The 23,643-nt window shown below is 42.3% G+C and overlaps 1 protein-coding gene across 10 annotated transcripts in view; it reads left to right on the top strand.

Moving 5' to 3' along the window:
- Positions 1 to 23,643, top strand: part of GLIS1 (GLIS family zinc finger 1) — a 192,635-nt gene that overhangs the window by 70,123 nt on the left and 98,869 nt on the right. For all 10 annotated transcript variants that reach the window (XM_083846624.1, XM_083846623.1, XM_083846621.1 and 7 more), the window contains 2 exons: positions 16,107 to 16,305; positions 22,540 to 23,641. In XM_083846624.1, coding sequence (XP_083702750.1) covers positions 16,107 to 16,305; positions 22,540 to 23,641 — 1,301 coding nt within the window. The remainder of the gene's footprint in view (positions 1 to 16,106; positions 16,306 to 22,539; positions 23,642 to 23,643) is intronic.

Here is a 23,643-nt window from a genome sequence, read left to right as displayed (position 1 = left end):
ACCAGGAATTTCACTGGGGCTCTGCCTGGGCACCCAATTCTGCCTACACGGAATAAATGGCAAATAGGAGTCATGTGTCTTAAGAGCAGCACAGAGCTGTCAGATGCTTCCTTTAGCCAGACTTTACTATTTGTATAAACACTGTAAGCACTCTGTTGCAAAGCTTGGAAAACATTTTGCTCTGCCTTCTTTGTTTTGGTTTGGTTTTGTTTGCATGCATCATTTTACATGTGAAGAAATTAACCCAATACAACCAACCAGATTGTACGGGAGTTAGAATAATGTCTTACATGCAAAATTTATATCCTCCTGTCTTGTGGAATGTGATTTTACAAAAAAAAAAAAAAAGACAACAAAAACACAATGACGATTTGAAACAGACACTGATTTGCTCATAACAAATGTTGAAAAAAACCTCCAGATATCCTTGGTTTGTGAATGTGCACATTATTGAAAATGCAGTAGGCTCCAATGCTTACTTTCGGCAACGATCCCAAACTCTGGGAAGTTGTGTCTTACGTACAAATATTAGTCTTTCATCTGTCTTCACAACAAGCAAATATTGGGAGATGAACTTGGTCATACTTTCACTGCTGCTCGGGTGAAGTGTTGTAGACACTGAGGCACAAATTTACTTTTGCAGCAAATTATGTTGGCTTGTTTTTCTGTGTATCTTTGAGGTAATAAGCATGGAGAAAAGATACATTCATTATTAACTTCCTAGAGACTGGCCATCTGATTTATGGCTTCAAAGTATCCCCATTTAATCTGTCAGAACTGATTTTAAACTTCATTTGTCTTCTGGTTTTGGCAGCACTCTACCTTGAATTTGACCATTTGACATGCATTGTACTAGAGTCACATTTTAAAAACATTTACAGTATGTTGCAAAAAAAAAAAAGAAAAAAGAATCAATTTGGTACATCTGCTTTCAATATTATGCATCTCTAAAAGTGAAAACAGTTTGAGAGTTGGCATTGGGAATGCTCTTGTTGTAGCTGTGAGCACAGCGTTTAGGTAACTTTTATAAGAACACAGTAATAATTACAGACAATGAATTGTCAGTGAATAAAAGTCTCCTGTGATTATCACCAGTTACAGTTAACAGCTCTGGTGGCCGGCTGATGAGATGCAGAACAGGGCTTTCCCAAACTGAAAGATAGGACATTTCTCTAAAGATTTTCTAAAATCGCTTTCAGAGAGAGGCTGTGTTCCTGCTCGTGAGACATTAGCAGCCCCCGGAGGCTTTGCACAGACACCTCGCAGGGTAAGTTACCACGTCCAGGAGGCTGGCTGCATCTCGGGAGCTGATACAACTCTTCCTGCTCTCCCTCTTCCATAAGGAAGCACAGCCTCAGCTTTGGGCTTCTCTCCAGCCTGGGCCTTCCAGGCTCTGACCACTGCTCCTTCCCTAACTCTGACGCGTGGAGTTGGAGAAATCTTCTCAAAGTACACACATGGCTCAGGGTTCCCGTGTAGTCCCCTGTTTTTTAATTGTAGCTGCATGGGATTGTTTTTTGTCAGAACAGCCTTTCCCTGTCTTGCATTTTTTCATCCCTGCTGTCACTGTATATTAGTTTTTTCCTGCACTAGTCTGGGTGATTATCAGCAGGGGAATATTATGTGAGTAAAGATCACATAAGAGGATGTGTTAACAATACAAGAATGGGGTAGTGGGGAGCTGGATGAAAGTGCTGGCAGTGTGGATAGGTAGGAAAGGCATTGCCTTAGGAATAGTCTACAGAAAGAGCTTATTACAAGACCCAGAAGTAAAGTGAGGACCGAGAGGTCCAAGTCAGAGATGAAGCCCGTGTTGTGAAGACCTCACGGTAGGAGCTGTTCTCGTAGGAACTGCTCAAAGACGGAGAGGATGCAGGTGCTGGGTTCCATTTTGCAGCTGCAAGGAGCCACCTTTGATACTTGTCATCCACAAAGAGATGCCAGAGACAGAATATTAGCAGTGTTAGGCAGACAATAGTGAGCAAAGGCAGTAGGGTTATGTTTGGTTTTGTAATTGAGATTACCAATGTGAAGGTGAAGAGGGAGAAGGGAAACAGAGAAAGGACTAAGCTCGTTGAAATTAAGAACGTGAACACAATCTTTCCTCTGGACAGCTCATTGAGGTAAGTGCTTCTCCCAGTGCATCACAGGCGTTGGGCATGGTTCCCACTGGTTAGACCAAAATAACTCGATGTTTGTGCGTCCGAGCACCGGTTCAGAAAAGACCGCTGGGCTTGGCACTCCTGGCTTGCGTTCACCTTGGACCTGCCTGGTGTGGTGTTGTGGCATTATTGCCTGCATTCCCATCAACACAGGGAAGGATTTAAGGAGTTTCCTTTTTTTTTTCTTTTTTTTTTTCTGTACGTGCCTGATGCTGAGCCTGGGGTTTTTATTCTTTCAATTACGCTGTGTAGCACTTGGAATGCTTAACAGAGCCAGGCACAGGCAGTGCATAGGGATGAGAGCACTGGAATAGAAAAATAAACAGCGGAAACCCACAGCTGAACTACCAGATGCTGGGGTTTGTCAAGAGTTTTTTTTATAAGAAGACAAGACTCTGACTGGGGTCGTTATCCCCACCAGCCACTTGTCAGCGTAAGTCCCTTTTTTTTTTTTATCCTTCCATCTCCACCTCTCTGTATAAAATGTCCCTGTCCAAGCACGATGAAACAACTGATTTGTTATCGTACAAACCGTAGGTTCTCTCCTACAGGAAAACGGTGTCCATACAGAGAGATGTGCAGGCCACCGTGTCACCTCTGGGGACACTGCTGTGACACAGGGCTTGTCTTAGACTATAGGAGAGCAGAGGGAGACACAGGCCACCAGAGGCACAGATGTTTAGGAAGGATGTGTTTTCCTTCTGATGTGGAAATGTGAGGGGTTCCCTTAGCCCTGAGCATGGATTGCAGGGACAGAACCTAGTACATGTGTGTGTTGCCTCCTTCCCTGCCTCTTCTTGTGGTCCAGCCCTTCCCCGCTTTCTGTCCTGCCGAGCATAACCTGCTGGTCTTCACCAGCACAGCCCAAGCCCGTGGCTGCACTTGTCATTGCTGCATGTCACAAGGTTGCCCTGTTTGGCCCTTGATGAAGACAAAAGATGTAACGAGCACTAAATGACACTTGTGCCAAAGCCACCATTGCTGTGCTGACTGGCACTGGCTCACCGTTCCTTACTGCTCTGCTTGTACCCCTCAGTCTCTTAGGCTGTCATATTTTTGGTCATCCCAGTGCAGAAATACGGGATTATAACCAAACACTGCCTGTGTCCTGGAAGTAAAAGCTGGCAATAGCTCGGCTATTGCACAACGGCTCGCCTCAGTCAGGTGGATGTCAGGAAAGAGGCCGGGGGTGATGAGGAGCAGACCACAGAACCCAGCAGTTACTTCTGAGGCGCTGGCCTTGGCGATGGATGTCCTGCTGCAAAGTTATGAAACATCAGTGGACTTTAAAGGGGAAGCAAAACCAGAGCAGGCAGTGCATGTGCCTAACAGTGGCTGGATTGCTCAGCAGTCTGAACACTGAGGGTCTGAGTCCAGAAGGAAGGTCAAGAGAGATTCCTACAAAAGCCGGTAATTGTTTTCTTTTTTAGCTTGTTTATTTTCTATGCAGTTAGCAAAACGTGACTCTTCATTATGTGTGGTGTAACCAGTCATTAGCTGTATATACATGGCTGGGATTCAGTTACACAGAAACCAGATACTTTGCTTTTCCACGCTAACTGAGAAGAGGAAAATGCAGTGACGTGCAGGGAATGTAGACCTGAGCTTTGGGAAGCCGCTCGTGCTCGCAGAGGACTGGTCACTGCAGCATACGTACTGGTGTTTCTGTAGGGCGTAGGGCTTTCTAAGCATATCTGAGGGCACGTGGCCAACAGCACGATGGCTGGCGTTTGGGCTTGCCTTCGAACCAGCCTCTGTGCATTTTTGCCAGCCTGGCCAGGACCCAGGACAGTATGTGTACCCTCAAGAGACAGGCTGTCTTCTTGGGGGTGGGAAATATCTCTGCGTGGTGGGACCCCACAGCACGAGGACTTGTTAGCTCAGGTCATGACAGCTTGGAGATTCCTGCAGCAGGCTCGGAACTGGCCCAGGTTTGCTGTTGCTGGTCCCTTCTTTCCTTGATGTTTTTCCTGGAAAACCACCGCTAAGGACTTGCAGCACAAATAATGCACGATACTTCCGTTGTACTGCAGGTAGTGATTTTGGAGCCATGCTGCTCTCACCTTTTCCCTCTTGCTGGCTGCAAGGATCCATGCAGATGAAGGGCTATGAGAATGAGAAGGAAAGATTCCTTATTTTTCTCTTTTTGGGTACTTGCCGAGGTTGCCTTCCCCCCCCAGCTAATTTCTTAGTCAGTTCAGGACCACATGGGATTTCTGTCAGGTAAATGTGGATTTTTGTGCATCATGCCCTGCTCTAGCAGCAATCATTTTAGCTCTAAAAGGCTATGGCTTAGCGTGGGGCTCGGATGACACACGCCTTCTGCTTCCAGTTCCTTTATTTTTCAAATGGCTTGAGTTACTCCCACTCTGCCGCCTTTTGCAAACCAGCCACGGGGTTTAGATGTATTCTGCAGAACTTGCGCTACACCAAACAAGGCAAACCTAAGAAAGCCTAAATTAAAACAGCAGAAATCTCACACTCAGTGACTCTACTGCTGGAGCCCTTTTTGCCTGTAAACAAAAAATTCAAATGGCTGATTTTCCCCCCTCAGTTTCATAAGTGGTTACTGAGCTTCTGCAGTTGCTACATTCCTTAAAAAGTTGTTATTTCTTTTTTGGTCACACACTGGGGGACTCCATTGTTTTCAGTGGTGCCTATTGAGTTAGGCCCATCGACAGCAGAACTCATTCTGGGTCATTAAGTTTGGAGGCACAGTAGTATAATTTGGTGACTTTATTCTATTCCTTAGCAGAGCTTGTATTACAGTCACGCACACACTAGAACAGAATAACTATCCTTCTCCCTTCCCCCAAATCCGGACAGCTTTACAGGACCCAGCCTCGCAGCCTCAGGTGAAACATCAAGAATTTGCTGGCTGAACGAGCGGTTCTGTTCTGATGCTGCAGCAGAGTAAGAAAAGAAAAAAATTGGAGAGCTCTGTTTATGCACATATCAGGCAGAAGGAGGCAAATGACATTGTTGTCTTCGAAGTTATTAATGGTTCTAGCACTGTGCTGCTCTGGTGTTGACAATTTAACAAGGTTCTTTGGAAAAACTGGCTGTGATTAAGAGAAGATTCACACAGATGATTCACGATCTGGCGAATATTCTCTACCGTGAGAAAACGAAAAAGGCCAGTTAGTCACTGAAGAAAAGGTAGGAGCAAAGTTTAAAGTTATCCACAGAGGGAGAAAGTCCCAGGTACTTCTCGTGCCTTAATGTAGCACATGAAGGCATAACGAGACCCAGTGCCTGGGAAATGAAGACAAAAAAGTTCAAGCTATACAAAATTCATGCTGAGAACTTGGAACAAGTTGCCACAGAAGCAATTCCCCATCATTTAAACATTTGATGTCTCTCTAAAAGATACTCCTTAGATCTGATACGCCAACAGCACTATAGTGCACCAAACACACCAACCTCCCTCCTAGGTTCTGCCTGTGGACAGTGTGGTGTTTGGAAGTTGCCCCGTGTTCCTGCGCTACATCTGCTCTTCACAAACTCCGTCACCTCACCACAAGGTCTCCGTTTCCCACTTAGAAGTAGTTCTTACAGGGCACATTTCTGTGCAAATATGTGCACTGTCACGAGAGTTCTCATTTACTGTTTTATGCCATTAAGTTGAATTATGGAGCGATGAGGCAACCTTTACCTTTGCATGGGTGTTTAGTAAGTTCTTCTGTACTGAGATTTCTGGGCATTTTTCAGAGGACAGTTTAATGCAGCAATAAGAACCCAAACCAGTTGCACTGGGTCAGTGCGAAGGTTCCCTAATCTCATTATTCTGTGATTTATCCAAGAAAATAGATTAAATAGAGGATAGCTGTGAGCGTAGGTGTGCATATCAGCAAGAGTTATTTATTTGAATTGTCAGATATGTGCAAGGTTAGGGAGAAGTGCACTCTGTTGTGGAGAGCCTGCAAGAGTCCGTTCACTGGCAGTGAGTGCAGAAGGGTAAATTCTACTTGAATAGAGTTAATCCTAAGCATAGTTCTGGTAAAATAGAAAGCAACATGGCAAATCACTTGATGTTAAATATATTTCAAATCAATCCTTGAAATGATGCCAAAATCCTGGCAGAAAGAAATGTCAAACAATGAAAGCAGCAAATGAAAAGTAGAAGGGCCAGGCTGTTGCTCTTTTCAGCATATACTGGAGGGGATTGTTTTGTTTGTCTTGAATTCTCTTTCTGGCAGTTTTAATTCTAAGCTGCAAAGAAGCTGTTACTGTGTTAGGTATTAAGTGGTAAATGAACAAAGAGGCTGTGTAGCTGAAATGGTTTCCTGTTTGGGGTAGCGATTTGAGTTTTCATTGTAAAACATTTTTTACACAAGAGCACAAAGAGGTTGATTGGGGATGTAGGTTACTTGGTGAGTGAGGTTGATGGGGGATGTAGGTTACCTGGTGAGTGTGAGAGGTCTGCAGTGACTCTGCATGGAATGTGTGGATGTGAAGAGGTCTCCTCTTCAATAAAAGAATGGAGAAACCAAGGTATGTTAGGAGAACCTGTAGCTTTCAGTGATCCAATGCCTCTTGACTGTAATTTTTCATCCCTATGATCTATAGAAAAACAAGAAAAAATGCCTGGAAGAAGCTCCAGGTGGGCTTGGGGTGAAGATATCAGTTGAGAAGAGTGTCATGAAACCTGTCATAGAAAAGGAGCTTAATTCACATGTTTTGGGGGACCAGCAAATGGAAGACAACCCATTGCTGGAAACTGATGTGCAGTGCAGGTTTACTAGCTCCCCCCGTTGTCTTCCCTTTGTGTGTGGGAGTATTGCTGTGACACAGCTTTAGCGCCCAACGTGGAAAGTTCTTCCTAGACTCCCAATTCATTTTGATTCCTACTATGAGTCATTTTCTGCCTCCTTTGACTATAAGTAGAGTAGCCTCCAAATACATGCTTCAGAATTAGATCCCTAAAACTGGATGCTGTGCATGCCCTTCCCACCAGTCCTTTTCCTCTGTCTAGCTTGCATTGAAAAGAACAAAATGCTTTTTGGTTACCAGCATCCTCTTTTGTTTAAAGTTTCTGCATAAGCCTGCATGTCTACATGGATTTTGTCCTTGCAGAAGTTAGCTTCTGTGGCTTTTACTGACTTGGTGACACTTCCAGGCTTCTAAATCTTTCAGCCCAACATCTTGATGGAACTAATTCTTGTTGTGCTCAGCTGGAAGTACGGGTGGTAGGTTTTTTCCTTTTTAATATATAGAGTGCATGCTGAGCTAGGCAGACATAAAATTCCTTCTTGGGACATAGAGACATATATGTTTACACAAGACACATGCAAGGTGCCATATGGCAAAAACCCCAGCTTTCATTCCCTGCACATCCTTGTGTTTCAAATGTTTGGGAGAGCACAAGCCCCTGTGGAGCCTTTACATGGTCTGCTGGCTAGAACTTCCATGGAAAAGAGAGACTAAATGGACTAAGTAAAATATAGGGGAGTGGAGGTCTGGGAGTTTAAAAGTTCAGAGTTTAATAAGTAAATGGGAAAGCAATAACCCACATGCAGCTCATAGGAGGCATGCTTTGGCTATTAGTGAATTAGATGACTTGGAGAAAAAACAAAAACAAAAACAAAAGGAATAGATTTTTTCAAACTGTGCATGTATGGAAAGATCCTGTCTCTTCAATGGAGTCATGTAATCAATGATGAAAACATGTTTACAGTAGGAACAATGCAAGCACCCACATCAGAAAATGTGTGAACTTGTGTGTTGAAAAAGTCACTCTGGAGTTCTTTTAACCTACAGGCTGCTGAGAAAACCCTGGTGGTGTCCATCTAGAGCAACAAAAAAAACAAAGGGGACAAGGGGCAGGTATACATAACCCTAAATGATGTAGAGTTGTCTTCTACCTTATATCAGGATGCTCAGTGGCATTTATTCACAAGGTATGAATTGATTTGTCCTGGTTCAGCTGATCTCTGGGAGCATGGGTTGTCAATCAACCTGATCCACGAGAGCAAAGAGTTTAAACCAGGTAGACTGACAGCAGCTTGTGTGTGCTATGTGTGTTGCTTGCATAGAAAAAAAAATACAACTGTCTGATACCTGGGTAGTGTGACCAGCTTCAGCTGGGGTTGAAGCTTGTGCATCTAAATAGTAAAATGGGTTTGATAGTACCAGCTTTGCACAGCACAGCAGCTGTCTGTTGCATCTGTGGCATTGTGGACGGTGTAGTGGAAGGTGAGGCACAGGATGGAGAAGGTTAAAGACAGTGGTGGAACTGAAGGTTTCAAACTGAGCTTCGAAATGAAAGGGAAATAGAGGCGAGTGGAGAAGTGGGAACAGAGAATGGGGCCAAGGGCTGTATTCGTGTCTCCTTCAAACATGTTTATTCATAAGGCAGCAGAGGCACCCCTGTTCTCGTGTGTTTGGCAGAGCAAAGAAAACTATAATTATATACCCTATCTATTAGAAATACTGAGAATTAAATCTATTCCATACAGAGTCTTCTTAAAAAGGAAAAAAAGAAATACATCGCATTTCATTACATTGAGCTTATATTCTCCAAGTGCCCATTAGGCAGGTTTTAGGATTTCCTTTTTAATTAAAATAATGTTTGTTGAGCTTAATATTTTCCTAAAACATTTATTTTAATGTCTTTTCCCCCTGTTGCTAAAACCCAAGCTGTGAGGAAGGATAACTGACCACAAAAAAGGCCAGATGTGCTGAGAACAATATTTTTCGGATTGCCTGGCAACAGGCAAAAGGTAATTCCAAGACGAGGAAACTCCGTAACAATGAATGTAACGACAAGCCCTGTGTTTCATCAGGCTGGGAAGGGTTTTGTCCTGATTGCCACAAAGAAGTGCAATGGTCATTTTCAGTCTGCTCTCAGCTCTGTTGGGGGACGTAATTTAGAGGTCTGAAATCCAAATGGGAAGCCAAGAATGTTGAGTTCCAAGCCCGAGTGCAGTGAAACAGTCACTGTGATAGCAGGCAGTAATTTTACTTCTCTGACGATCTATGCACCGTTGCCTAAAATGGTTATATTCTTAGCCATCTAGAGCCTGACACAGAACATCAGCTAAGGCTGTGAAGTCACTGGAACCTAAGCACGTGGCATGTGTTCTCCTGAATCTCAGCCATGCTCTCAGACTTCAAAAAGTGTTGTGAAGGTCTTTGTTGGAAATCTAAACCCTGTAACATTGCAAACCTATGCAATCTATTGCATGTAATGTACTGTTACGGCATTCTTTGCCTGCCTCTGTTGGACTCTCTTTAAATTATGTCTTTAAACTGTCTTTAAAATATCATGAAAAAGTCAAATATGGGAGCCATATCTATCTGCATGCTCAGAGACGAAGAGGTTACAGATCTCTAAACTATTGAAACATTTTTGACTTAAATTCAACTGATATAAAATTAACCATGCTTCTTTATTCAGTGATGCCAACCCTACTCATTCACTCTTTTAAAATACCGTGTGTAGTCTGCAGAAAAAAAAATCCACAGAACAGAAATAAAAAGCAATCCAAATAACTTGTTTGAAAAATAAATTGAACATGAAATAACAAATATAGATGTAGCCAACACTTAGGGTCCAGATTTTACTAAAAAGACACACATGGGTTACATTAATCTATCACAAGTTTTTAAGATTGATATTCTACAATTTATTTCACTAACTGGTTTGTTTTAGTTTACAAGAGTTTTCTTAGTCCTTCTATCTTCACTCATACATCAATGTGAAGGTAAGGTATTTCTGTTATAGGATTATACAGGATGATTCAAAAAGACTTGGAAGAAAGAGATCCTTCTTTTTTATTGAATGCTGTCGGTTTTAACCGTACCCGTTTATAGATTAATATCACCCATATATATTTTCAAATAGGAATCCCTGTAGCTATTTTCAAATAGCTGTCACCTCTGTTGTGATACACAAATGTAGGACAATTTGATTCTCCACTTGACTCTCACTGTACGGCGTGGTTTGCTCTGTACTAAAGAACCTGTTGGTTCTCACATACTGCATTTTTTTTGGAGATATTGTACAGGTATTATAAAAAAGTAAAGCCAAGCCTCTGCCAGCTGTATGAAACAGGCCTTAAAATGGCAACAGAATGTAACCGACCTGGGGTGACCCTGGAATGTGGTGTGAGCGGCTCCGTTCATCTTGATGAGATACGAACTCTTTTGTATGTGGCAGTGAAAATTCAGTGAATTCAGTGCTGTCATTGTTAACCACTTCAGTCCAGGTGAGGACAAACAGCAGCAAAAGGGACTCGGAGGTCTCTCGCTTGATGCCACGGAGAGAGAGTTGTTAACTTCCTTTGACTATCTAAAAGAACCAAAGGAACTGTGTGTTCCAGGTGGCCATATTGAAAGCCCGTATGTTCAACCCCATGGGCTTACCAATGGGCTTAAGAACTGCACAACTGCACGTGAACATTTTTAGTAGCTCTTCTGTGTAGTGTTGATTTTGTTTGATAATCCCTCTCGATGCAGTAGCTTCCTCAGCACCATGTTCAGATCCTGTGTTTGCTAGCTGTGCGTTACAGAAGACTCGGATAGTTCGTAGAGCAAGGAGGGAATTCTGCACCTTGGCACCGTGGTCTGGGACTATTCAGCTCTAAGGGGTTTCTTGCCTTTTTCAACCCCAAAAAAGAGATCTAGTGGTGCACAGTACTGCTATCACGCAGAGATGAAACCAAAACACTCGCATCAAATCAAATGTTATTGGAAGTTTTGTATTGAATTGTAAGTCATCAAAAATGTCTCTGAAAGTGCAGAACTTTCCTTTCTAGTCATTAGAGGCCCAAATACCTAGAGGTTTGTTGCGTACCAGACGGTGCAAGTGACTGCAAAGAAATTAGTAAAAGATCTGACCATCCCAGCTTTGGGTCTCCAGACCAAGATCTGGAAGTTCGTATTTGGGTTATCTCGTTACAAGCTTGAAGATCTAAGTGAAAATAACTAGTTCATTTGGGTAGGGCCTACTTAAGTAGCCTGTCATACATGGCTAGTCATACCAACATACTTCTGAAGTGGTTTTCCTTCTCTTAAGCTGTGTCCACAGTATAAAAATGTGTGCCCAAATTCCTATCCATTGTGACTGTATTTCACTGGAACTGAAGGAGAAACCATGTGTTTCACAAGGCATAATAGGCATAAAAACCTTTGGGAAAATGTTGATTTTTTTTTTCTAGATTTCAAAAATGCTGCATTTTCATGAATCATTTTGAAGATTCTGTGTTTTGAAATGTTTAGTTTGTTAGAGCCTTCCAGCAGGTAGCATGGTGCTAAGCATCAATTTTAACATTCGTAAATTACTGACTGTAGGAGTTGCGGCAGTCACTCCAGCCGTGCGGTAATAAAGATTATTCAGCACTACTTGGGCGTAATGGGATGCTGAATATCCGTACAGGCCTTCTCTACAATACCTGTTTTTTCTGCGTTGGCACCTTCTGGGTTAATAATTTTCTCTTGGAGGGCTCTGATAGATGGCCTCTTCCAGCGTGGATGATTTTCACTTGTTGGAGAAAATGTGGCACCATTTGGTCTTTCACTGGCCCCATGTGACTCCTCCAGCTGCCAGGAACAGCGTTCCATTTCTCAGTGTTGTCGTGGTAAATTTTGGACATCGCATCCAAACAAAACCGAGAATGGCAAAATCTTTTAAAAAAAGAAGTAATTAAAGAGAATGAAGCAGTAAGAAAAAAAAAAAGGCAAATGACCTAGTTTGGTCTTCACCACAAAACCCACAATGCTCTGGGGATATCTAAGTATGTTAGGCAAATATTTCAAATCTATCTCTATTTCGAATGTGAGTCATTTCAATTATATATCATTTCAGTTATTTGTTCATTGGCCTTAATTAGGTAAACTCCAAAGCATTGCAACATGTGTTTATTGTCGAACAATTACCCTTTTGATAAGCTCTTGCTCTTATCTATCTACAACCACAATAGCTAATTTTGTCACTGAGAGGGAAGCCTTCCTGAACAGTAAACGAGATGCTCCCAGGGAAGAAGAGCTATTGCCCCTTAGCAGGGTCATTTTTAACGTTGATCTCATTGTTACACAGACAGGTTTCCCTTCGTGTGACGAGGTGCTGTTCTCCCCTAGGAGAATGTGCCCCTAGCAAGAGACACCAGGCTGACGCTGCAGATCCCGACCAGTTGTGAGCGGTCCTTCCTGAGGTGTGTAGCCCTGTCACAGTCCGTGGGACCAATTCTCACAGGTCTTAATCTGGCATAAATCAAGGAGACGCTCCCCCAAAGTTAGTTACCCCAGAACGAAAGCAGCAAGATATCCAAAGCTGAACTAACCTGATTACTCATATGGAAGGAATTGCCTGATTGCAGCCTTTGCACACTTCTGCATCAACCTCTTCTGTTCCCTGTGTGAGTGTTTAAATGTAAAGATATAAATCAAAGCTGCCGGACAGCAAAAGAGAAAGACAAAAGTTACCTTGATGGATTCCACTTCCATGAGATCCTTCTGGAAACCATTCTGCTTTTATTAGATTTACTCTCTGTAAATTAGGATTAGTTTTTTATATGGATTTATGAAATAGCTATGGTTCTACTGAAAGCAGAGTGAACGCTCTGGTGTAAGGCAGGGAGTGTGCTCTTTTCATCTGGTATTGGTAAGTTACAGTATGTAGGTTAAAGGCCCCTCGATACCAGTGAAAGAGGAGATCTAGTTCCAGACATGGAAAATGCTTAAATCTTGTGTTATGCCAGCCAGTGATATTAATATTGCATAAAAAAGCCAGTTGTCAAAGGGCCAGATTCTCTTCTCAGTTACACTGGTGTAAACCAGACATTTTTTTCCTTTTTTTTTTTTTTTTTTTCTCCGGAGGCAATGAATTTGCTCTCCCAACATTTGAATGTAGACTCCAGTTGTCTGTGTTCAGAGACATCTCACAGTCCTTGTCGTGGTTTGCTGTGTGGAAAGAGAAAAAAAGGTGAGACAAAGGTGCTGCTACTTGACCATCATTGTTCCGATTGCCATGCGGTGGGCATATTTCAGAGGTGTTCGGATGCAAGTGTGACTTCACACAAGGCACTGTTGTGCAAGAAATTTTTAGCTCTGGTTAACAAATCTGTGAGGGACTTTGTGAAGGCAAATCTGTGGCAGATTGTCTGAAACACACAGAATTTCACAGATTTAGCATGGCTGTTCTGTTCCTTTGCAGGGAGAAAATGTATTTTCTGATTTGACAGTTACAAGAGAAGATACTCATTTTTGACAGCATGGGAATAATGTCCATGTTATTCTAGGAAATCTCCATCTTCACACAAATTGGTATCAGCGTGTGCTACAGTTGGTATTGCTGAATTTTGAGTGAAAGCGTCAGGTTTCCTTGTCTTGATAACATGATAAAATTGATAAAATGCATATTTAGAAAGCCCTAATGAATTTCAGATGTATAAATGGGGAATGAAAAAAAAAAAAAAAAGAAATTCCTTTTATTACAGATCCAGTATAAATCTAAAACCTTTTTAAAGCGTCCATGGTATTTTGGAGGGAAGATGCAGTTTGCATATATTCCAGGTAATATTACTGGTGGAAAAAGTGAGGAACTGTGGCCTGGATATTGTAGGTATGACTGATTTACCAACGTCTCTTGGTGGTGCGGCCTTTAAAATTGTATAGAGCTTCTTTCACCAGTGTTCAGCAGTGTATTTGGATACCCTTTAGATGTGATTCATAAATCCAAATTAACAGCCACAAGTCTGTCTGTACCGTCTTGCTAAGGTAGATATTACCATTGAAATGAGTTAAATTGTGGTAGGAATAAGCCAGAATAGGAAAGGAATAAAGCCCCATGGAGCTGTAGACTCCAGAGGATATAATGATCATTTATGTCATGATTACATCCAGGGCAGAGCTACTTCTCACAAACACCCACTATAAGCTGAAAGGTATCCAATATGATCTTAAACATTTTGGTCCAAACCCATCAAATACAGCTGACTGCTCTGCACAGGCCAAAAGTTGCTCCATTTCTGTACAGCTTCTTTGTACCTTCAGAGCTTTTTAGAGCAGTCACAGAGTATCATTGGATATAAATATCAGTGGATATCACAGTCTCTGAATATAAATCTGATATAACCAAAGTATTAATTACCATGAAGAAGGTTAATGGTCCATTTTGTATAATTTAAATACATGAAAATCTTATGTATTATTCCTAAAAATTTTACGTGGTCTGTTTATATATATAACTCTGCCCTATGCTTTCTAAGACTTATGATGTACCTTAGTATTGTGCCTGGAGATGGTTAAGAAAAATCCCGTATTGTTTGTCCAATTTTAAAGATTCTAGCTTAAAAAAAAAAAATCATACAAATAAATGATCAAGAAATGTAATGCATCAGCCAAACACTGAAAACTTTTCACTGGAACCAGGGAATTCTATTCTGGAAATGTCACAATAATGCCTCAGGAGACTTGTAATTTGGGTGTCACATGTACCCACTCTTTTCTATGGGTCTGGATCCTTGCCTGGACTACGTCTTCATCTGCCATGGTCTTCCCTTTACAATGGTGCTGCGAAGCACGATGGGGAAGCTGTGGAGCCCAGCCAGTGGAGGAGAACGGACTTTTGTGCTGTGATCCCTTTCACAATTTCTCCAGTTACTAGAGACTTTTTCTAGTCTTCCCTAGTCACCTGTTTCTTCTCATTTATACGCACCAAGAACCTGAATATCATTGTCATTGCTTTCGAAGCATGCATTGACTGTCATTACAGAGGACCACAACAGCTCGAGCTCTCCCACTTGCCTTTCGTTAGCTTTAGGGACAGCAACTGTAAGTAGAAGAAATGGGGGTTCATGTGTGTTAAGGGTACCTCTGCTCTTGAGGGGTTGTGCCAGAGCAGTACCGCCAAAAATGAGCATGATCTCTGATCTGAACTTCGAAAACGATGGAACAAAACTGCAGCGATTGCAAAACTTCACGAGTAGAATTTTACCTACTCTTATATCATGAAAATATCGTTTGCTATATACTGTGGTATCTGTGTACCTATGTATTATTATACCTATATCTCTGGGAAATACCAAAATTGTAGTGTTGAAATGGCAGAATTTGTTCTGTCAATGGCAGGTTCACCGCGGGCTTCAGTAGAAGAGCTGGGCCCAAGAGCAGTGTAAAGTAGGTAGTTTGTGATCAGGGTGTCTGTAAGTCATATGGCTACTCAGAGGGATTCATTTCAGTTGACTGCAGCTGTCTAAAAGTCAGATCCTCAGTTTAAGTTACTTCTTGCTAGTGTTTGACCGATACAATCTAAGTTCTTAGTTTCCCCTTTTTCCTTTCTTTTCAACTAAATTATCATTAGTGGCTATATATATACTTTGAAAAATATTGCTATAGCTTTAGTCTGTTTTTCCAAGTCAAGTGAAACGTAGTATTCACCAAAACAGAATTTATTATTATTAGTAGTAATAGTAGCGTTTAAACTAACAGCTCACATTGAAAATACAGTTAAATGTATACATTGAACCAAATTAGTTACATTTTTTTTTCACACTGTTGACCTGGCAGTAAAGGAGAAACATGCCCATCTAAAGTCATAATCACAGAGATAATTGTCTGCAAAGAAAAACTTGACTTACGTCACTGTTTTCAGAGAGCTTCTCTCCCTGAAAATAAAGGGACTCTGAAACATCCCTCCACAAAATCTAACAAAGGCAAGATTCTGCCATAAAAATACACAAAAGGAAAGGAAGCTATCATACTAAGTTTTTTTTTTTTTGAGTTAAATTATGCATAGCCACAAAACTTAAAATGAGAAATAAACAGTCATCATTCACAGATTCCTTTGGAATTAATTTTTGCTTCCTTGTGAAACCTTTCATTTCCACTGCCATGCCACTTACAGGAATTTTGCAAGTAGTTGCAAAATCAGCACACACAGTAGTAGTAAGTATAGTGTGTTCTTAGTCAAAGGCTTATGATAATTTCTTCTTTTTTTGACAGTTAATGGTGGCTACAATCATTGTAACTTGATCTCTGAGAAGAAGAACATGATGGACATGGAGATGACAAGTAGCTCAGTACCTGTCTGCAGACAAGGACTATTCATCCACACAGGAAACCCACTCATGCGAGACCACCCACTGTCCTGTGAGAGATTGCTTCATGTTGGTCAGCTGAACTTGACACACTCTGATATAAGGTATTACTGCAAGATTTGACAGTTGATATACTTAGCTCTTCTGGAATGCTTCATTTTTGTAACTGTTTTTGAGTAGCATCCGTGGGTGCTATATTTGGAAGAGTATTTTTGGCTTTTACTTCATTTTGGAAGTCCTTTGGATGCTCGTTTAACCACGCTACTCATTTGCAGGTTCTCACTGCAGGGACATGGACATGTGCACAGACAACCATCCAAAGCAATGCCAGTAGGAGTCACTGTATATGCAGCTGCAGCCCCCCTGCATTGAAGTTTAAATACAGCTTCTCTGTGGGGGCTCTTCCAGCGTGCTCAAAAGTCAATGAGAGTTTTGCCAGGGGCTTAAGTAGGGTCAGACTTGCCTCCTCTGTACCTCCACTCTCCACACCAATGCCATGCTGTTTCCAACTTGCAGCCTGGAAGGCAGGGATGATACTTACTCCCAAGCCAATGTCTCCCATACGGCAATTTGGCATGTCACCATCAAACCTACAGGAAGCCAATGCCACTTTTATTTCTACAGCATTTCCTTTAATGAAGTATTTTCAATGTTCCCATACAGCCACATCCTTGGTATTTGCTTTTAAGGCTGTAATGTGAAAATTTGGTCTCTGGTTTTGATATATACACTGTAGTTGGATATGCTATGAACAGAATCTCTATTTAAACATTTGCTATAAATTAATTATATGAAAACACAGGACTCCATTATTTTTTTGTTGTTGTTACAAATTTAACATTACCAGATTTTAAACAAGTACCCTAAACAGACATCCATTGTGAATAGAAGCCTGCTACAAATTAAAATCTGTCCATCTATTTTAATTACAATGCTTTTTGGCAGGGGATGTAATACAGAATAATCTTGACCTTTTTGAAGAGCTGTAGAAAAGAAAAACCTCAATAAAGTTGCAGCCTTTATCTTAGATACTTGGAATAATTGGCACTCTGTGTGGAACTATCAGGCCCAAATTTCCATAGTCACAGCAAGAGGAAATACGGGCTATAGCTTGGTCTTGGAAATCTGGCTGTTTCTGATTTTATTGTACATATTTATGTCTTATTTCCCCTTTTCCATTTACTAGTGGGGTAGAACATCTGTGTTTTCGGGAAGAGGAGGCGCACAGAATATGGCAAGCAAGTGGAAAGAGCTGTTTGTTTGTTTGTTTGAAAAGAACAAGTAGTATCTGTGCCACATAACAAAATATTCTGCTATCGCTGCAAAGAGTTGTAGATGCTGTTGAAGCTTCATTCAAGTCTGCTTCCTCCCAGCTGCCTTGTGAATCAATGTGGAACTGTCGCTTACCAACCTTTTTTATCCTGTCAGTGAGGACAATTATGAAACAAAGATAATTAGGGCAAGAGCAAACAAAAGGAGAAAGAGAGTACTCTGCTTAGATCTTTTTAGACCTTTTTGTGAAACTTATAGTGAGGAAATGACAGATACCTGCATACCGTGGATCACAGTACCCCCCCTCAGAAATATGAACCCATTCCAGCCCCCATTTGAGAGAGGATTCCCAGAACAACATAAAGGATTTTTGGCTGCATAACATGAGAAAAGTGGCAGGTGACAGGCCTAGTTCTGTCCTCTTTGCTTTATAGCATGGTCTAAAGCCTTGAGGCTCTGCTGCTTCCTAAGCAACAGTTTGGAAACGTTCAGAGAATATCTTGAAGGTCCCTTCCATTCCTTTATGGGTTGTTGGTGTGTCCTGTCAGCCTTTCTCTACTCGTATGTCCGCCTGGCTGGTACTACTTTTGTCTGTCTGGGATGTACAAGGTAATGCCAAGCCCAGCTGTGCTCTGTGGGTCTCCTGGACACAATGTCCAATTTTGTCCTGGTGCTACTCACCACGTGTGTAGTACAGAGCCAAAATCTTGGCATGTGAGAGAAGGTGGACAGCAGCTGGGATGACTTCTCTTCATGGTGTTTGGTACGCTAAGGGTTCCTGACAAACAAGTAACAAAAAGCATGGGCATTCCCTGAAGAACCAGAAGTAGGTGATCATAGCTGAGGTGGGGGCGAATGCCCATCAGGCTCCAGTGAAGTCAATGGGAGCCAGGGGTGCTCTGTGCCCCCCCCAGATTTACACCTCCCTCAGAGAAGGAAGGTTGAAATCTGAAATATGAGAGAGAGGGCTGGAACAGACAGATACCTGAGCATATGGAGGGCAGTGCAGACAGTTTGGTTGTTCTGTCCAGCTCTAGTGACAGGCATAGAAACAAAAGAAGATACAAATTCCAACAAGCTCTCTAAACTGAGCTTTGAACCACTCTGCATTTCTAGGATATGCAACATCCAAAGAAAGCCCAGACAAACCAGAGAGCACCTCCCCTAACAATCCAAAATCTCCCTCAGGACTTGGGGTTATGACTGTCTTTGTCCTTTTTCCCTCAGCGCACTGAAACTTGTTATCCCCTTCAGCTTCTCCCTGAATTACTTTCTATCAGAAAAATTACTCTAGGGTTGACTGCCTTAATCCAAGAATCACGATCCCTCTTCCTCCTGCCCCCTTTTTCCCACTCAGTTAATAGCTTTTAAGTTGTGCAACATAATTGCTGCTACATGCTATCTGTGAATGCGATGTGTGTGGGACTGGAGAAGTCCTAATACCTTCTTCACCACAATTGGAGTCAGCACACAGCAAATGTTGGCCTTTTGTCAGATAATCCATTATCAGCCAGCGCTAACCCGCCCACACTGTGCTCAGAGCCCAGCGCATAAAACCCAGGGAAGACACTGGAGCAGTCAGATAGTGTTGCACAGGGTCCCTGGATGTGCAGCAGAACAATCCCCTCCAGCTCCTTAAAACTGCCAGTTATCACTGATTGCACATTTACAGTGGCAACTGAAGGCATGTACGTTTGTTTTGTAAATAATCTGGAGATCTCAGTTACAGTTGTCTTTTCCTCTGAGGGCAGTTGGGAGCTGCAGTACTTCTGGCATGGTGCTACAGGCCTCACGCTCTGGCTCCAATTACCACGTAAGGGAGTCTCTTTGGAAATGCTGTTTTAGTATCCTCTGAGAGGCTGCTGTTACTCTACGAAGGCCTTATGTTCAGCTGTTGTATGCTGAGCAGAGTACACAGATGCTCCCTGTGAAGAGATGTCCATGGGGCAAATTCTCCTTCCAATCCCGCTCCCTCCCAGGGCCACTCATCTGGAAGCCCCCAGAGCCGCCCAAGCTAATCCACATGCCCACACAGTGCGCTTCATGCTGTCGTGCGATCCTCTGTTCCTCTCCCTCTTGTCTTGGCTGTTTGTTTCATACGCATTTATATTAGGCTACTGTCCAGAGATTATGAAATTCTTAAGGCCAGCATTGCCTGTGTGTACCAGACCTGGAATCTGATCTCCGGCTGCAAGATGCCATTGCAGGAGCAAATAGTGCAGTAATAAGTTAGAAGAGGAGCTACAAAGCACATTGGGTTCCAGACACCTTGTCTCTCTCTCACATCAGTTTTGTTTGTGTCCCCCACCCCCAGGGCTGGGAGGAACCTGCAGGCTTTTCCCTAGACCGGTGATGGTAAAATTCTGCCAGGAATACATAAAGTTTGCATTCATGCAACTTTGATGTTCTGTACCTCACCACTTAAACATCAGGAAATTGAAACAAAGCCAGATGCTCCCGGCAGAGTTAACAATTACAAAATATGTCACGTGTTTAAATACACAGTGCTAAGGAGGAAGCTGTAGCTCCCCGAAAAGACTTGCTTCTGATCTGCACAAGCAGCCTGCACTTACCATCAAGTAGGCAGAGCAAGGTTGTGCTAACAGGATGCTTAAATTCAGTGCCTTCATCCCTTTTGTTTGTGAAATAAGGTATTCCAATGCCTTATTGGAAAGGGCCTCAAAACTGCCTTCTTTCACTGTTTCATGTTTTGCATGGTAGCAGCATATCAACAATACAGTCCTGACTCTGAGCGAGACCTTGTGCTAGAAATGCAGATGGATGTCGCTAGGAATTTGGAGAATGTAGTATGTCTCAGGGTAAGGACGCTTGTATCCATCCTGCAGGTACTCCGCACTGACTCTAGCTTGAACTCCTCACATGGATTTCTGGCAGGATGGGAGCTTTACAGAAAGCTTAATAGCATGACACCAATTATCACGGGCTGAAATGTAAGGATTGGGTTAGCTTTATGTGATGTAAGAGACGTGTTGTGTTTACTTTAGCCTGAGGCTTTGGGACCACTAAGCTATGGCACAAACTGAATTATTTAGAAGAGTTCTTGTACAGAAGAAACTAAATAATAGGAAATACTGTGCCTGGCATGGTATGCTGTAAAACTTTTCTCAGAATGAGTTTAAAACAGCACACTTTCTACTGAGCAGTGAAGCTACAAGCAAGCAGGGCAGGGTTTTCCAAACATGTGCAATAAAAGGTTTTTACTTATGCTTATGCCACATATTTTACAGACATATGGTTCTGTAAATGTTAAAAAATAATGCATGAATACTGATGTGTTTTTTTTAAACTCACCATCTGCAAAACCAGGTGCTTTAAGTTTACCCTGAGACCAACTGTGCAAACCTAAAGGGAGAAATTATAACTAATGGATTATGGAAACCTCTAAAATTTTTAAATGTAGTCTTTTTAAACTTCTGGTGGCAGAATGCAAGGTCTGATTGTTCTGTAGCAATGAATGGTGGGGAATTTCATTTCTCTCATGGCCTTAAAGTTTTTTTACATCAAGCCCTACTGGCTGCAAACTGTTGTAGCTTAGGAAGCTGTCACCAGTGGATGCACCACTACCAGCTGTGTGCCTCAGACTGGTGTCATTTTTTGCACCCTTCATTTGCATGGGAAGGAAGTCTTTTTGAAGCTTTTTGTTGTTGTTTTTATTTATTTTCTAACTGGCAGTTCTTTGAGAGCTGTTACCAAGAAGGAGTTAGAAATGGTCTCAGCTTCTAATGTTTGTAGTGGTTTAATGGAAATAATAGAGGTGAAATCATCTAAGCCATAAAATAAATGCTGTTTACTCAGCAGCTCTGCAGTTTAATGTACGGATACGTCCACAGTATTTTATGCATATGTGCTTCATGCTTTAAAATGTGTCAGATTTGTCAGCTACGGTGTCACACACAAAAGTTGCCAAATGGCCAGGTTTCCTTCAGCTTTTGTGGCACTAACATCAAAAAAGCATAAAATTCATTTATATGGAACATGTCAGTGTAAGTGCCATGGAGGACCTCTCTGGGGGGTTTATTGGTTCAGGTACAGCTTTTTTGCACACAGATGTACTTTCCTCTTCTAGGTCTGGCAGATCACTGCGTGTTGAAGCCACAGGTTAAACCTTACTACACTTTTCAGATAACAAAGAAACACTGGTCCTAAGAAAAACGCACGATTGGGTCATGCACAGTGAATGTTTATCACCAAGATACATTTTTTTTTTTGTGTTAAGGCATAAACCAATTGCTAGCTGCTTAGAAGATGTTATCCTAAGAGTTTTTCTGAAATGTCAACATGGGGTTTATGCTTCCTGAGTGATTGGATTCAGAACACATCAGAAAAAGATAGAAAATCACTTCTGCAGAAAATCACTTCTTATCATTTGCAGACCCATGCAGATTTTCAAGAAATGGAAATGGACATACAATAGACTGCCAGTTTAAATCTACTGGTTGTGGACTTCTCCTAGTTATCTTTTGTAGACCCGTTAGAAGTAAATAGTTGTCTGATTTCTCATCAGCTCTGGACCACTGGTTGAAAGCAAGCTGTTCTGTATTTGTAATCTTTTTTTCCCCACTGATCGAGCACCTTGTTTAATTTAGCGAAGCACAGCATCTCCGTCACGGGAGCTAGCCTTTTTTTATTCATGTTAAGATTGCCAAGGCATTTTCCCAGTGTGCTCTGAGGAAAATGCTGATATTTGAATAATTTGAAAATGCCCAAAGCTCTCAAACTTCATTCTCAGCTATTGTTTTGCCCAATCTATTATGCATTGAAAACCTAGATTGTGATTGATGAACTGCCCGTAGCAGTAGAGGGGAGACTGTCTGTTCTGTGCATAGCTCAGTGTGTAAAATTAATCCCATGTAAAATGATGCTGCCTATACAAGGGTTGTGGAGGAAGTGCTGCAGAATTTTTTGATGTAATTGCTGCGTTAGACAAGCAACGTTCAGCAGAAAACAAGTGCTTCCATTCTTCGGGGCTTAACAAATGTTGTGTCTTGTACAAAAATGATAAATCCTGTGGTAGTTCGTGATGCTTAATGCAAACTATATTACAGGTCACCCAGGTTTCAAGACTCGGTAGATTCTGCTGCTCCATGCCTGAATGGAAGTCACCCAGCTCAGCACATTAAACAAGAATGCCCCGGTGATTATAAGGTTCTGTCTGAGGCTTCCACGCATAGAAGGATTACGGAGGGGATGGAGCTGAGAGCCTCCGGTAGCCTGCATCCTGAAATAGACCTAATGAATAATAGCTTTACAAATTCACTTTCTTCCTACTTGTTTAATAATGAACATAGCTCCTCCCTGGGTCCGTTGTCACTTGGCACCCCTCAGCACTCGGCTAGGCTACAAACGAGCAACCTGAAGAAGAGATGCATCTCTGTTGTGCCGTCTTCAGCCGAAGGAATTGACATTACAGCTATCATCCGCACATCACAGACGTCACTGGTCACCTGTGTGAATGGACTGCGAACTAATTCAGCTGGCATTTCCTCTCATCCCGTGGAGATCAGTCATCACAGTGCTCAAAAATCCTCTCGGCCCCAGTCTTGCTCTCAGCCTGGAAACCCTTGCAGTATTCCCTCCCCTCCAGCATGTCTTGTACCTATTTCCACTGAATGTGACAGAGGTGACTGTGAGCAGATACAAATGCAGCAAGCTGAGGAGAATGGAAGTCTCAGCCTTATGATGAATGGCAGTAGCATTCCTCATCAAAACACCTCCCACAGCACTCAGAAGGTGAGTTTCTTAAAACAAGAACCAGCTGACGATTATTCCTCCGCTGCTGATCTTTTCCGACATCATCAGGGGCTGCCTCCCCCTTACCACCTACACCAGCAGCTAAGCCAAACTCAAGGGACACTGCCTCACTTGCACGCCTCTATGTCTCCGAAATCCCTTCAGCCCAGCGAAGGGGATGAACAGGACCTCGGCAATGGCAAGCAGATCTGTCGGTGGATTGACTGCAGTGCCACTTACGACCAACAAGACGAACTGGTCAGACACATAGAAAAGACACACATTGACCAGCGGAAAGGAGAGGACTTCACTTGCTTTTGGGCAGGCTGTGTCCGCCGATATAAACCCTTCAATGCTCGTTACAAACTGCTGATTCATATGAGGGTTCATTCTGGAGAAAAACCAAACAAGTGCATGGT

The sequence above is a fragment of the Anser anser genome, assembly GCF_964211835.1.
Source record: "Anser anser genome assembly, chromosome: 8".
NCBI classification, from domain to species: domain Eukaryota; kingdom Metazoa; phylum Chordata; class Aves; order Anseriformes; family Anatidae; genus Anser; species Anser anser.
This window is presented reverse-complemented; position numbering and strand designations above follow the sequence as displayed.